The sequence below is a fragment of the Podarcis raffonei genome, chromosome 6 (assembly GCF_027172205.1).
Source record: "Podarcis raffonei isolate rPodRaf1 chromosome 6, rPodRaf1.pri, whole genome shotgun sequence".
In the NCBI taxonomy this organism is placed as follows: Eukaryota; Metazoa; Chordata; class Lepidosauria; order Squamata; family Lacertidae; genus Podarcis; species Podarcis raffonei.
The window spans coordinates 26,499,691-26,516,321 of NC_070607.1; the positions used below are offsets into that span (position 1 = coordinate 26,499,691).

The 16,631-nt window shown below is 43.2% G+C and overlaps 1 protein-coding gene across 1 annotated transcript in view; it reads right to left on the reverse strand.

Annotated features, from left to right (window-relative positions):
* Positions 1-865: 865 nt before the first annotated feature.
* The window catches only part of PLPPR5 (phospholipid phosphatase related 5), an 83,610-nt gene continuing 67,844 nt past the window's right edge, over positions 866-16,631 (reverse strand). The window contains exons 4-6 of the mRNA XM_053391744.1: positions 16,296-16,472; positions 14,859-14,978; positions 866-1,012 (exon numbers count right to left, since the gene is read on the reverse strand). Coding sequence (XP_053247719.1) covers positions 980-1,012; positions 14,859-14,978; positions 16,296-16,472 — 330 coding nt within the window. The 3' untranslated portion in view covers positions 866-979. The remainder of the gene's footprint in view (positions 1,013-14,858; positions 14,979-16,295; positions 16,473-16,631) is intronic.

Consider the following 16,631-nt stretch of genomic DNA (forward strand, 5'->3'; position numbering starts at 1 on the left):
GAAGGATGTGAGGACCCCTCAGGCTGGGAGTCAAGCGCATCTTATATATTGCTCCTTCTTCATGCCAGAATCAAAGGTTTTGAGAAGACTTTTGGAAACAGGTTGCTAGCTATGTCACATTAACCTTCAAGTACTATCAATGAAAGCAATCATTTTACTTTTATGTTACGAATGGGGTGGGGGGGAGACCTCAGAACAGAGCCATTAACCTTCAGTATGAGATTGTTAATCGCTAAAATAATAGGATATCCCAATGCCTAAGTGTTCTCACTTCTAATCCTAACTACAGGGTACATTGTAGACATTCAAGAACTACAAAATCAACTATTCAACCACATGAAGTCAGGAAAATATCCAAATAAATAATTTCTTTTAAAATTATGATACAATATACTTATTACAGTAAAAATTGGCGGGTTGTTGTTGTTGTTTCTTCAAAAGCAGAAGCACCAGTCTTAAGATATAAATGTGTATGTGAAACACGGCATAATACGAAGTGCAAACAGCATTTGAGTATGGGATTTTTAGAAAAGAAAAAAGAAAAGGAAAAGAAGTGTATACACTGAAATCTGTTTGAATGGGAACAAGTGTCATGCTAAAATGTAAAAATAAGTAACAATGAAAAATCAGACATAATAATGTTCCGTCAGATACTTACATGGCTGGGGGGGGGGGACAGCCAGAGATGGGAAATGATATATTTATGTGATGTGAACAGATTCATGCTTTCCCAATACCTCCCCTCCCCCAAACCCTCATCCCCTAAATGGTGCAATGCTTTTTGTTGGAAAATATTCCTAACTTTTGACATTTCTGGCATGTTCTTCATAGGCTGATGTAAATCTTCATGCTGCTAATCAGGTCATAAAACCAGACAAAAGTTTTATTTTTCTCCTCTGCTGGAAAACATGTCAGTTATTATGAGTGAACTGTGAAAAGGGATGACGTCCAGTGCAGCGAATAGACATCCGTCTCAACATCATGTGACTTCTGCAAAGGCCGTGATGTGGTTCTACAAAAATGTAAAAAAGGCGTAGGGTTGGGGGAGACAGAGAGAGAGAGAGAAGAAAACAGTTAAAAGTCTATACAGTGACTGACAAAACAACAATGTGCATTTCCTACCCTACCACTTTGGGAACAGTCGGGTGTTTTTGGAGTTTTGTTGCGCTGCGGTGATGCAAACACACATTCCTGCAAAAAGTCCAAAATGTTTCACAAGACCACCCATTTTAAGGCATTGTCAACGCAATGTGAATGTGGGGAGGTGAAGGGGACATTTGAAGGAAGAATGAATATTCCAAAGGAGTGTGCGGTACTTAACCCGCTGCCGCCACAACATATATAACACACTTGCCAATTCTCTCTTGAAACTCCCAACCCTCCCCAGTTGATTTTCCTCTGTTCTGACTGACTGCCAGTTTTGCAGGACACTTGAGGTAAAAAACATGAAAAACAGCCTGGGTCTCCTTTGCAGGGTGAATCAGCAGGTAGGAGAAGGGTTAAGCCAGGTATACGAAAACTCGGCCCTCCAGATGTTTTGGGACTACAACTCCCATCATCCCTAGCTAACAGGACCAGTGGTCAGAGATGATGGGAGTTGTAGTCCCAAAACATCTGGAGGGCCGAGTTTGCCTATGCCTGGGTTAAGCACTACTTTCCTACCCGACAGTTCTTGCTTGGAAATTGTCAGGGGCCCAGAGTCAGGCTTCTTTCTCTTCATTAGGTGATGGAGGCAAGGACTCGGAACCTGAGGGGTACATAGGGCCAGCCCCAGAAGTACTGCTATCAGATAAACCTGGGGGGCAGCAGAGCCCCCTCCCCCTGGCCCAAGGATGTGGCACTGCCAGGACCGGCAGAAGACATTTTGGCGAACAACAAAATGGCTCCCCCACTTTCTGCCTGGGAAGAAGGGGAGAGTTAAATTCTACATCAGGAACAAGTAGGTGGGGGGATAAAGAACTACATCAGGATCTGCTGCCCTGTGGATCCTGCCACCAAAGGCCATCGCCTCACCTTGCCTCAGAGTGGGCTGGCTCTGGGCACTGCCATCTTCTGACTCAGAGGACTCTACTGGAGGGCTCCCAGAGGGTTCTCTACTCCAGAAAAGTAGGAGATTACAGGAGAAGGCTGAGGCCCTTTGGGTCAAATAGCATCTTGTAGAACAGGTGCTGCACCTGCTGTTACTACAACTATATAAGACTCAGTTTCAGCTTGTTCCTTGCTGGAACAACATCAGAGATCTTTGTTTTCCAGTGTATTGTATCCACCTTGCACCCCAATTAGGTTTTGTCTTGCTGGACCACAGAGTAGGACAGAAGTCCTCCACCTGTATTTTCATTACAAGGAAAATATGGAACTGAGAACCTAACGTTTCTCTTTTATTATAACATTTAGTTTCACCTTGTTTCTACATTTACTTTATTTGCCATTGCTTAGCAATGTGAGTATTGGGTAACTTAGGTATAATTCTATAAGGATCTTATAATAATTAGGATTTAAATTCCAGGCAACAAATTAGACAGCGTCTGATAGCGGATCATATTGTGTTTCATTGTTAATACAATTTTAATGCTGCATTTCTTCCTTCCTTCATTTTCACTTTTAAAAAGTATTAATTACTCCCAGAGAGACATATGGCACAGAATGAAGCAGCAAAATGTTAGAATGAAAAGGACATTTGCTCACTGACAGTACACATTAACAATACTTCTTTTTCAATCAGTGAGATGCCCCCTTTATTTGATCTGCTCTACACTGTGCTTCTTTAAACAGGGTGATTTTATTTCTCCATTGTTTGTGCACATTAGCAAACATTTAAAAATACATGTTTGTATATAAAACACAAACTGTACTCAATAGCACATTGTGGCATTCAAAATAAGCCTGTCGTTTAGTTCTTAACCAGAAAAGGCTGATGGCAAAAAAAAATGGATGTTCTAGATGGAAGATACAGGGCATACATTTGTCAAGGTGCTTAAGTCCCCTTGAAGTCAATATGGTAAGTTAACTGTGACCAATTTATGTCCCATTAATTTCAACAGGACTTTTGTATGACTTTCTCTGATTTCAGCTGGGTCTCCAGCGCTTGAATTAAGTGTTAAGACCTACTTATTTATTTATTTCCCGCTCATCACCCGAACGTCCCAGGGCAGTTTACAACTTTTGGATGGGATGGCAGTGAAGTTGAGTGACAGGAGCAGCCCAGCAGTTAATCACACCGAGCAAGCTGGAGTTAACTCTCTACAGTGGTACCTCAGGTTAAGTACTTAATTCGTTCTGGAGGTCCGTTCTTAACCTGAAACTGTTCTTAACCTGAAGCACCACTTTAGCTAATGGGGCCTGCTGCTGCTGCTGCGCCACCGGAGCACAATTTCTGTTCTCATCCTGAAGCAACGTTCTTAACCCGAGGTACTATTTCTGGGTTAGCGGAGTCTGTAACCTGAAGCGTATGTAACCTGAAGCATATGTAACCCGAGGTACCACTGTATTAGTAAAACAGGATCTGGACAGAAGTGTCAGGCCTAATGAGCACAGCAACTCAAGTCTTGCCCCCATGAAGCAGTTCCCAAGACTAAAGGTCCATGCCTCCTGACCGCCAGCTATGTTTAATCCTCTCCAGGGTGTTTCCCAAGCAATCAGAGATTGTGCCTGTAGGCCATTCTATGCTCCTCCTACTTCATGCCTCTCCTAGTTCTGGGAGACCAGAGGGGAAGGGAGCTTGTTGCAGAAGGAAGAGGAGACACCCATGCCTCTTCACCAGCCAGACTCATCTCTACTTCTTGGCTTCCCTCCTCTCCTCTCCTCTCCTGCTTCAGCTTCTGCCTCTTGTTCTGGACTTCTCTCTGCCACAGACTCTCCCTGCTCACTAAGCCCTGTTACCTCTTCAGCTTCCAACACCTCCTCCCTCCAGTCTTCTCCCTCTTTGTTGTCCCACCACTCATCCCCAGGTTCTGAACCTTCTTGCCTTGGGGTTCTCCAGCGGGTTCCTACCACCATTCCTCTGCACCCAAGAAGTCTATGACATTGAGGGAGCTTTGGGCTGGGCGAAGGTGTCCTGCAATTGTGTGCGCTCCATTCCTGTCCTGGCACACTGTGTCACCAGAAGGCTACTGCTGCCATCCTGCCACAACCCTTCACACACCGGTGCCGGTTGTTCAAATAATCATTCATACGATTAGTCTTCAGGAACACCTTGAATCACCTGCAATAATGAGCTACAAGCCTTGCTCTTTAAAATGCTACTTTGTGAAATCTAAGCTTGAAGAGATATATATTCTAATGCAGATATTTGATCATGTAAAGGGTCTTGTAGTATGTCCGACCCCTAATTGGTGAACTCCGGAGTTTTCTATCCATGCAATCTTTAGCAAGTCCTTGAGGTGCACTCCCACAGCACACACACACAGCAGACAAATTGAAATGTCGTGCGAGCAAGCAGCACACACACACAGGCTCCCAAATGAATGTTTGTTTCTACCCGTCAGTGCTCACAATTAGTTCGCATCAGCCTCCTCTTTGGCTTCCTACCAGAGCACTACACGAGTTTGTTTTGTTCTAATCGTCAGAGGCAGTAACTGGCAGCAGCAACAGAAAAGATTAGAAGCACAGCATGCATTGTAATGATTATTTCCCACCAATGCATCACGGGAGAACCAGAGAAAATGGCATAACACGAAAGCCCAAAGGGATCAAACCAGTAAAATCACCCTCCCATTAGGAAAGCAGGATGCGAAGGCTGAACCTCAAGTGCAGGTTTTCAATCAAACATTTCAGCATATTTAGCACTATGCTAAATGTTTATTCTATTAATTTTTAAATATATATATATATGAAGGAGTATCACAGTCATATAAAATATGTTTTGTGAAAAATAAGAGAGGGGCTGTATTAAATATTGGAGATCTGTATATAAATTTTGACTACAGACTCCTTATTTATACTTTGTATTCTAGATCTGATTTCAGAGCATTAAAATGATCTTATGAGAGATGTCAGTACTGAAGTGCAAATTTTGCAAATGCACATCTCCTCAGCAAATGAATTCTTTTTGCCTCCCCCTGTTACAGCAGAGGCAAACCAAGTATAGAATACAAAAGAATACTTCACAAAAGTTCCGTTTCTCAAAATGCCCTTAGCCTGCACTGAAGGCTAACATGTCCGCCTTCGTGAGAACACATGTAAAGCACACCAGTGCGCTTATATGCGCACATACGTTTATTGCCTTATATGAAGATGCTCAAACTGGTCCATTCCTACTATCCAGGAGAAAACCCTAAAGAGGCGTGTTTTAAAAGAGCTCTGCTGGAATGGCTCCTCTTGACCATTACCAATGCCTCGACTCTGCAAAATGTACAATAATTACACAGACAGAATCGAGTTAGACATATTTTCCACATTATGTACTGTCATCTAACCAGCACTTCAAGTGAAGCAAAAAATAAAATAAAATATGAAAGGCGAAGCACAAAGCATGAACAGAAATAACACCAGTTTATAGGCAGCTCCCTGAAGGAAAATGCTGGCGAATGGGGAGAAATATGTGATGGGGAAAGAAATGTGGATGTTCTGTGCAAACAATATCGCATATTGTGGAGTTCGCTGTAGTACATTCCAGTTGTTCTAGATATACTGATATATCTGCAACCAAGCAGACAAAAATAACCTCCTGCTTAATTCTGGGCCTGTGGAGCATATTTTAACCTTTCAGTTGTGCCTGGATCCAAGCCCAGTTGAGAACGAACCCTCACACCATCCCAATCAGCATTCTGAACTGATTTAACAGGTACAGTCAAACATCAGTTGTCAAACATAATCCGTTCCAGAAGACCGTTCAACTTCCGAAACGTTCAACAACTGAGGCGTGGCTTCCGGTTGGTTGCAAGAGCTTCTTGCAGTCAATCGGAAGCCATGTCGGACATTCGGGTTCTGAAAAACATTCGGAAACTGAAGCATTTACTTCCAGGTTTTCAGCGTTTGGGAGCCAAACGTTTGAAAACGGAGCCGTTCAGGAACCGAGGTTTGACTGTATGGTATTGGATTTTGGATTTGATATCCTGCTTTATCACTACCCTAAGGAGCCTCAAAGCGGCTAACATTCTCCTTTCCCTTCCTCCCCCACAACAAACACTCTGTGAGGTGAGTGAGGCTGAGAGACTTCAGAGAAGTGTGACTAGCCCAAGGTCACCCAGCAGCTGCATGTGGAGGAGCGGAGACGCGAACCTGGTTCACCAGATTACGAGTCTACCGCTTTTAACCACTACACCACACTGGCTCTTGCTTGCTATGATCTGCTTTCGGAATCAAGTTTAAGTGGACTGGGAAGGATTATGAAATGTGGAAATGTATATGGTATATTTATAACACACCTACCCCTACACACACGCGTGCACACACACACATCATATGCCTATTGACTGATTTTATTTCAGCCTTCAGGCAAGTTAATGTATATATATTTAGGAGGAAAAGAAAGATGCATTGCATGTAAAGACAACCAGTGCTACCTTGAGATTGTATAGATTTTTTAAAAATGTTTTAAAGATGCTTTTATTGTTTTGCCACTTATTGCTTGCCACCCTCAACCCCCTTGGAAGGAAGGGCTGTATATAAATATAAATGTAATAAATAAATAAGTCAATATGAGAACAATTCCATGTGATCTTATCATGATGCAACAGCTATTTTGAAGAAAGGTCTTTTGCACCCCATCTGCAGCTTGAGACCTCAAATAACATCTTTTCCAGTTCTTTTGAGAATAACAGTTGCAACCCTAGACATGTTTTCTCAGAAGTACATCCCACTGTATTCAAAGGGACTAACCAACAGCTAAGTGGGCATGGGATTGTGGCCTTGGTTTATGGTTGGCTTGTGCATTAACATTTAGTGACATCTGAACAAGAACAGTCAGCACTTCCCACGTGAAAATATATTTATTCATATTCTTGTGGGAAGTATATACATATATGACAGACAGGCAGACTATAAATAAACAAAACAAAACAAAAGGCGATAAAGGAAGTAAGTCTAACACCCAAGTTTGTGTGTCATCTCTTTCATTTGAATCCCTTTTCATGTCATGTCTTTAAGATTATAAACCGGAGGACAAGGATTGTCTCATAACTGATCTTTGTATGCTGCTCTGGAAGCTTTTCTTGACTGAAGAACAGGAAAAATATGCTTTAAATCTCTCTCTCTCTCTCTCTCTCTCTCTCTCTCTCTCTCTCTCTCTCACACACACACACACACACACACACACACACAAAATGTATGAATATCATTGTGAAGCCCCTATGGGAGGATTTGTAGTGCCTCATCAGAATCCTGGATTTATGTGAAATCAGGATGAGATAGGGGAGCAAATGTGAAGGCCAGTTGCACAACACCAGTGGCTATGGCATGGGAGTGAGAAGGGAGGGATACTGGGGGAGGGGGACATGATGGTTTAAAATAATGGCAGAAGTTTAGGTAAAGAAGGGAATGGAAGAGGGAGACGTTTGAGTGCAGTGAGAAGGGGAAGACACCAAAAGGGGGGAAATGTCTGCTTTAAACTATTTTGAGTGTGTGGGTGTCAGGAATGAGCCAGCTCCTAGCGAAGGTTTGCAGCCAACTGCAGAAAGCAGCCAAGACCAGAGAGGCTGAGATGTTAGTCAGGCAGGGGAGAGGCAGCAGCTGCAGACTTTGGTTATTCCTGACCTTGAAGTGTAGGCTGATAAACCAGTAGCGGAGAGCAGGCTAGAACACAGTCAAAGCTCACAGGAAGCTCAAACAGGCATGAATAAACACAGAGATAGCATGTCAGAACAGGAAGGGGTTGGAGCTAATCCAAGAAGTCAGCGAATGGGAGGGCTACTAGACAGGAAGCAAAACAAAAGACGCAAGTTCAATATCTTCAGTTGACATCGGAAGGAGTCTTCAGAAGGATCATCTTGAGTGATGATGCTGAAGGCTTTGTTAGAGCCATCCAGAGCTATCTGTTTTTGCAATAAATACTCCTTTTTAATTACCTACGCTTACTGTGTTATCAAGCTGGGAACCTGGACTCCTAAAAGTGTGTGTGTGTGTGTGAGAGAGAGAGAGAGAGAGAGAGAGAAACAACTCATTGGCCCTGTTCCTCCCTTGCTCCTGTTAGAGGGCAGTTGCCTATGTCCCCAGCCCAATTTCTTTATTGAGGTCAGGATGCCCAACCAACTTACACTGGATATAACACCAGTGGCGCTTTCTACTTCCATGTAGCTTCAGGCACAGAGGCATATCTGTTCCATTCTATCATAGAATTGTAAAGTTGAAAGAGACCATGAGGGTCACCTAGTCCAACTCCCTGCAATTCAGGAATCTTTTGTCCAATGGGGGCTCAAACCCACAACCCTGAGATTAAGAGTCTCGTGGTCTACCCACTGACTCTGTGCAAGGTCCTACTTGGAAGATATTTCTCATTGCCTTTTCCATCTACTCTGGTTCTTTTTCCCTAGGGTGTAGTGGATTCTCAGTCTTTGGCCTGCAAACAAGACCCGGGTGCAGTGATCATAAGGAGGTAGAGAAGCTAGTGTTTTTCGTTTTGGAAGTATTTTCTTTCTTTCTTTGCAAAATGCAGAGCTTGGTTTGGGCAGCAATTAGAGAAAGAGAACATATTTGAGCTGAAGAGAAACCTGGAAGTGGCAAGGAAGAGTTTTGCACAGGCAGAATTGAACACAGGAAATATTTATTGCCTCCCATCCCTCATCTTACAATCCTAAGGATAAATATACTCATAGCTGGGGTTAAAAGCATGTTAATTAGCAATCCTTGGAGGTGAGGCATAGTTCCCCCAGCTTTTATGCTAAACACATAAAGCTTGTCTCTAGCTCCGTTAAACTTGATCACTTGACTGTCAATTACATAGAATGAGCATATAATTAATTGCTGGTCATTACCATTAGTCTGCATTCTCTGTGCTAGGTAACACTCTCAATTAAGTTCTTTTTTTAAAGTTACAGTGGGAAAATGATTATCTTTTGTGCACAAAGTACAATCACAGCCTATGGGCAGCAGTTGAAAGTGTTGCATTTCTTAAAAATGGCACAACCCTAGGCATGTTTACATCCTCCGTGCTCAATGGGTAAGAATGACATGGTGGATCATTAGTCAAGCAGAGCCTTGCTTTAAATCATTCTTGGTCTTTTCTGTCTGTTTGGAATGCAAGTTCTCTCTTGACCGCTGGAAAATCACAGATGAGCCTGGCCTAGTATAAATTTCAGAAGCTTGACCTTTTGCCTTTGTCTGGGCAACAGAGCAGTAGCTTCTGCTTGCTTGCGTTTTAAAAAAACTCCTGATTTAGTTTGAGATTGCATCCAAGCACATCTTAAGGAGGGAGGGCACAAGGTGGCACAGATGGCAGTGTACAGGGGATAAAGAGAGAGAGAGGGCAAGGAATTTTTATTCTTTCAGTTTCTTGGGTTGCCAGTGGGAATGGGTGAATCTCTCAAGTTTGGTTTCTCTCAATTTCTTATTCTTCCAGTCTTAAATTCAGTTCTCGACATCAGATTGCAACTTAAAAAAAAAAATTCATGCAATTTCATCTGCATTTTAGTGCGAATTTCTTCTAATACAGAAGGCTTGTATGCAATTTCCCCTAATATACACATTTTTCTTTCCCCAGATATGACAATTTTCGCTTGTTATTTTTGCTAATATATGCATTTTTATGCATGATTTTCTTAAACATATGCATTTGTGTACACATATGGCTGAGGAAATACATTGCAAAATTCAGTAAAGGGCTAATTTGAATTGATAGCTGTTTCAGGTTGAATATTGTTTCAGGTAGTCTGAAATGGGTAAGTTCACCTTTAAATGAGACCTTTTCCCATTTCTGCCCAGTCCCTAGCTGCTGGTAATAGTTACCTTATGTTTGTGTGTGTGTTTGCTTTAGAAAATGCAAAGCAGGTAAATGTGTGCCTCTCAAGATAGAGGAATGGGTCAGTTTTCCCTTAGTGCTAACTTCTACTAGCCTGGGATCTAAAGATCCATACAAAGTTGTTCTACATGCTAAGTGTGGGAGGTTTGTCAATTTTCTCTTCCACAAGCAGTCCCAGCGCATCATGGAATGCAACTTAGGAAGATATCCTAAGCCACAGTGACAGTACATGTGATAGTAAAAGGTATGGATCATTATGGCAAATGAAAGAAATATAGTTTAGATTGCAGAGATGGCTGGTTATATAGGATAGACAGAGAAAGGTTCAGCAAACAGAGCTCTTGGTTTGCATCATACTCCAAACACCGTAAATACTCATTTCAGCTGCCAGAATATTTTAGAAGAGCAGCAAAACCAGCTCAACAATTTCCATTGTTTGTAGCATCATCATTATTGTCGTTATTATTCATTAAATTCCTATACCACCCTTCATCCGAGGACCACAGGTGTACAGAGGCCTGGTGAATCAGAGAAGAAAGCTGGGCATAACAAGAATTTCCTGACCTTCCAACGCTTTGAATAGATCCAAGGATATATTTAAGCAGAGACAATGCAAATGTCACATTGAATTTTCAAACTGAACATAAGGGATAAGGCAGGCCTGTGGGCAGCTGTGCCAAATCTAGACCTTCTAGCTCTGGTTTCCTGAGGTCAGTGGCTGGGCTGGGAGAGAGAAAAGCTGAAGCCTGAAATGCAGTAAGCAGAGGTTGTTGTTCTCTTGACAAGCAAAGGCAAGAGGAGGCTTCCTAATATTCATACCAGGCTTTGATTCCCCTTTGTAAAGTAACATACTGCATTTCAGCTAGACAGATGGGAAACGCCAAGCTGCCATTTATTTCACTAATGATTCACAGTGCCATTCCTTATCCAGTTCCGTGTTTTCCTACTGTCTCAAAACATCTCTCCCTGTTTGTGTTCTATCAGGTTCACTGCGGGCCCCCACTGTCCCAGCCATCACCTAGGGAAGAAGGAGGAGCAAGCTGACAGCTTGTGCAGTGTCCGAGAGCACAACACTAGTCTTCTAGCCAAAGCCAAGAAAGTGCCCTGAGTTTCCTCTGCTCTGCAATTGCCACAGCTAGGAAGGGGAAGCTCCAGCCAACCAGCCAGACAAGCAAGAGGAATCATCACAGTTCAGGGACCCTTTCTGATCAGGCAAATGCACCCAAGGAAGGCATGCAGCAGGGGAAATAATGGGTGGAGTCTGGGGGAAGAAGTGTGGCCTGCCTGGGGAGACTCTTGAGGGCTGGATGAAGAGGCCTGGGAGGCCGCCTTTGTGCTCCAGCTCTGAGCTTTCATACACCTGCCTTGAAATGAGAGAGTTTCATTCCCAATACATTCCACTATTCTTTGGCTACTTAACAAGTTGATGGGGGGGACACAAACACACACAACCCTCACATTCTCCCCCCATCAGCTCCACCTCTGATAGGCTCACAGAGGTTTTATTTTTGCTTCAGACATGCTTCTGGAGTTCTTCCACATAAGAGGGAATCCCAGGCCAATCAGGATTCCCCCTCACAAGATGGCGCTCTCCATTGAAACACACAGGTAGAGTCCCTTCACATGCTAGATTTGGAATAATCCATATGATTCCACAAGGTGGTGTGATTTATGATGTGCCCAGATTCCCAGCCATGAATATTCTCCTCTCTATCTGAGAAGGAACAGTCTGTACATGAAATACAACATTCATGGAGTGGTGGTAGGAGTGGGTCATTTAATTTCCCCATTCATTAACAAAGCAGCAGGTGGGGACTGACTTTTTTAACATCAGAAAAAGTCCATGGGTGAGGGAATCTGAACTCTCCCCCACCTCATCTTCGAATGGAGCTCCTCACTTCCTCCTTGATACTTTTCTCTCAGTCCAGCTCTGAGAGTGGAAGTGAGCTGGGCTGTCAGTAAATTGCCTAAAGTGATGGGGCAGAAGATGACCCACTGAAGGACGGAGTTCTCTTCAACCCACAAAACTCTTCGATGGGAGCTTTGGCTGCCCCTTCCACAGTTCCTTTGGGGAAGGCTAAAGCCTTTCCCAAGTATTTTGCTTCATTCTGACATCTAGCAAAGGCCTAACAGAATGGCTTGTGTAGAAGATGCACATTCATCAAGCAAATGCTGGCTCGAGCAAAGGAGATGGTGACCTCCTTATGACAAAGCGTCTCAGGCATCTCTGTGTTGAGTGGTGTGTCAAAGAATTCCAAGAAGAAATCTGTTTATTCTCCGATGGCATTGAAACACACAAAGGCTCTTACACTTGTCCCTGATCATCTGTAATGCTCACAAATTTCAGGGAAATCACAGGGTTATATCCCAAAGACAAGGATGCTGAGTGCCGTGGTAAAATAAACAAGCGAAACAATAGCAAGGAACAACAGCTCTCATCTCTTTCTTTAAGCCACTTCATGTATTGCCACTGCAGCACAGCAGCTTCCATGGCGGCAAGCTGCTTCTCATGCACACTGGCAATGCAGATATATACCTCACCTACACTGTCTTGATCTTCTGAGCTCTCTCGTGCTGGCTGGGTGCCTCTTTTGATGGAAACCGGGAGCATTGGGGGCAAAAAGTTGTTTTGTCTGACTAGTTGCCTGTGGGTCTATGAAAAGTGATTAGTATTCAACGAATCTGTACTCAGAGCAGAGCCGCTGAAATTAATGGACCTAATTTAGCCATCTTCATTCATTCCAATAAATACACTCTGAGTCAAACTTAGCTGAATGCCACTCACTGCCCACAACTCCCTGGTGAGTGCGCCTGGCAGAAACTCCAGGTGCACATTTAAGTGTAGAATTTTGCAGTATAATGAACAGTAATAAAACGACCTCTCATGTTGACATGTAAAGGTAAAGGTAAAGGGACCCCTGACCATTAGGTCCAGTCGTGACTGACTCTCGGGTTGCGGTGCTCATCTCGCTCTATGGGCCGAGGGAGCTGGCGTACAGCTTCTGGGTCATGTGGCCAGCATGACTAAGCCACTTCTGGCGAACCAGAGCAGCACACGGAAACGCCGTTTACCTTCCTGCTGGAGTGGTACCTATTTATCTACTTGCACTTTGATGTGCTTTCGAACTGCTAGGTTGGCAGGAGCAGAGACCGAGCAACGGGAGCTCACCCCATCGCAGGGATTCGAACTGCCGACCTTCTGATCGGCAAGTCCTAGACTCTGTGGTTTAACCCACAGCGCCACTCGCGTCCCTTGTGTTGACATGTAAGATGCTCTAAATGTTCTCTAGTTCTCTAGACTGTGTATAAGGTTAAAAAGTAAATAAATGATAGGAGCACTAACCACCACTAATGGGCTGTATATTACATGCTAGGTTAATGGATAATGACAGATTTGTGCAAATAAGGGGTAATCTAACTTTTTTCAAGGTAATTAATATTTCTAAAACATTTTGTCCTGCCTCATTATCCATTTCAGTGGTTGCTTTTGTCACAAAAAGCCATTCTGACACAATCTGACTTTCTATTATGTAACCATGTGGCATCTTTTCGGAACTAAAAATGTTCCTTACTGCCTAATATACCCATGTATTATTTATTCTGACTGACATCTCCTAGAATCACCTGTGATTGCTGCAGGCTTTCCAGCCCTTGCTTTGGCAAGGTAATAATAACTCCTAACCATTCACAGTTCTGCTGTCCTGATCAAAGGAAGTGCAGTGTGATGCCTGATTGCCTAATCCTACCAGAGACCAAAATTCTACTCACTTCATTAGCAGTTCTGTGCCTGGGAAGTGGGGGCGGGGGAGACTGCTGGAAGACTTGTCTATCATCCTGAACCTTCTACTCTTTCATGCAGCTGTCTCTTGGCTGACTCACTTCCTGAATTTCTTCCACTAGATGTTTCTTCTCATATAAAGAATATGTTGGGGGGAGAGGAGCAATGAAGATGTTCTTTGGTACCCTCTACTGGGTTTTGGTTTGAAGCTACCATGCCTGAGCTGCATATAATGGGAAACCACAAGCTCCACCTTGGCATGGCGAGAGGATTTTGAAAGCATCCACACCGGGTTTTAAAGCACCTATAATTCATGGTTGCATCTGAACTCAGGGGAATTCTAGATAGTTTCAGCAAGCCTTCCACAACCTGGTATCCTCCAGACCCCCATCAGCCCCAGCCACCATGGCCAATCATCTGGGATATTGGAAGTCAAGTCCAAAACATCTGGAAGAGACCAGGTTGGAGGGAAGCTGGATCATACACAGTGATGTGAAGTTGTCTTGTGTGAACAAACCTTTGTTTAAAATACTTGCAGCTCCCCTGAGTTCCAAAGACTTCTAGGCAATTTTAAATCACAACATGCTGCTTCTGATTTCCCCCTCAGGGTTTGCCAAAGGAGGAGAGAAAAGTGTGGAAACCCAAGACTTGATGCCACTCATGCACAGAGCACGAAACCTGGGGAGATGGGTAACATTTTTCAATCGAAGGTCCACATTCCCTCAAGGGCAACCAGCTGGTGGGCAGGAACTGGAGACAAAAGTGGGAAAGCCAATGGATGTGACTCTTACTTTGTACACTAGGTTATTTTCCAACCATGCAGAAGTCTGAGGTTTCTACACACACACTTCTCCATCTCCCATTAAGATGAGCAACAGGCATTATCAAAGTGAGGGTGCGGTTTGGAGAGAGTGGGTGTGGCCTGGGAAGGGTGTGTGGCCATGGAAGACTCCCAAGGGCTAGACAGAAAGGGCTGGAGGGCCACATTCAGCCCATGTTCCCTAGGTTCTCCACCCCTGCACCCCTGCTTGGCATTATATACAAGATTTCCCTTGCTATCCCAAGTCTGCAGTTGTCCTAGCATTCGGTGAATGGTAGCCTGTGGCTATGAATCAGAAATTTCTCCTTTTGTGTCACCAGAATTTAGAAAGGAAGTGACATTTCAAATTCAAGAAGATCATCTATTACCTTTTCTAAAGGACTCTCTACTCGAGGGAGGCTGATCATAGGCATTTGAGCCAGATTGTCCATGTGAGAATGTTCATGTTCTGGTTGTCTACCTCTAAAATTATTTACCACACACACAACCTAGAAAGAGAAGGAAGAAATCAGATATTATGAGAGAGTTTAATAGATTGGATCCTGAACACCCACATCAACTGTACAATGTCATCCGATAGAAATGCTAATTATTAAATCACTCTTCCATAATGACAGAGATTACAGCACAAGCACAACATTGTAAAAACACAGCTAGAATATGCTTAGGCTAATTATCAAGAAGATGCCAGTGTACATTGTCGTTGCTTGAATTTACCAACAATTGCTTGTAAATAGACATTTTAGATGCCTACCAACAATTGCTTGTAAATAGACATTTTTAGATGCCTCTGGAGTGTTTTTTCAACAGACATCAACATGCACTTATACATCAACTTAATGCACTTATCAATATGCACTTATCCATCAACATGCACTCTCTGAACAGAATAGTCTAACCATCAAGAGCTCATAGATAAAATAAACACTAGTGGCTGGTGTGGTATTGCTGACCTGGTTTCCCAACACTGCACATCACTGCCAGTTATCAAGAGGGAGAGACAAGGCAACAGATAGTTCTTCACAGGTACAGCAGCGAAGCCAATCCGACACCCATACTATTGCACCTGAACCACATCAAGCTTCCCACTACCTCCCCCCCTCCCTCTTAACAGCCAGCAGTGACATGCTGTTTTGGGAAACCAGGTTAGCAATGCAGCTCTGCCTACATTGCCCACTACCGTAATTAATGTGGCATATCTTCCAGCACATGGTGACTTTCCGTACTCAACTTGTGCAATGTGGATCCACATTGTCAGAAGGCTGCAACAAAAATGCCATTTTCTAAATGACTGTATAGTACTTTGAACTTTTTTTAAAAAAAGGAAAGCCAGTTAACACATTGCACTGACAATAATTTAGTGACATTGCTGACAAACATGAACTCACATTGGCCTCGGCCTCAATTTGTGCTGAAGTCTTCCAATACAGTGGACTCACTTGGAACTGAATGGTGAGGTTTGGATAATAACCTTTTTAAAAAACTAACATATTATTTTAAACATGGGATCCAGCAGTTGCAGATGCACACAGCTCAGTGGAGGAGACACTTTCACTGCAGGCAAAGGGATGAACACATGTAGCAATTTAAACTAGTGAAATCAGTGATCTCTCATATGAATGTGTTCCATGTGCATGCTGGAGCGCATATTGAGCTCAGGATTAGCATTAACTGTGCATTTGTTTATATTTATGAATGATTGTTATTCAAGCATGCCGCCTGCATTCTGATGAATAAATCATGTGAGGAACCCATTCATAGTCAAACTCATAGTCATAGAAAGAGTCACGTGCAGCCGTACTTACCAGAAACGCTGCTATAGAAATGCCAACTAGAAATCCTGCTATCACGTCTGACCAATGATTTCGATATTCTGCTACTCTGTTGATACCAGTAAGAAATGCCATGCACATTAAACTCAAGCAAAGGACTGGTTTTGCCAGTCTTGTTCCTCTGGCCTTTATCGTGTTGGTGATATACATCTGAGGGTGAAAAGATCGGGGAGGGGATGAAAGCAGCGTGAGTTTTCATTCTTAAGTGGGGAAAGCGTTGCTCAGATTTTTAAAAAGGCAAAACTTACTTTGTTGGTTGGTGGGGAATAGAGCATAATGATTTTAAACAATGCAATGTAGTACATACAA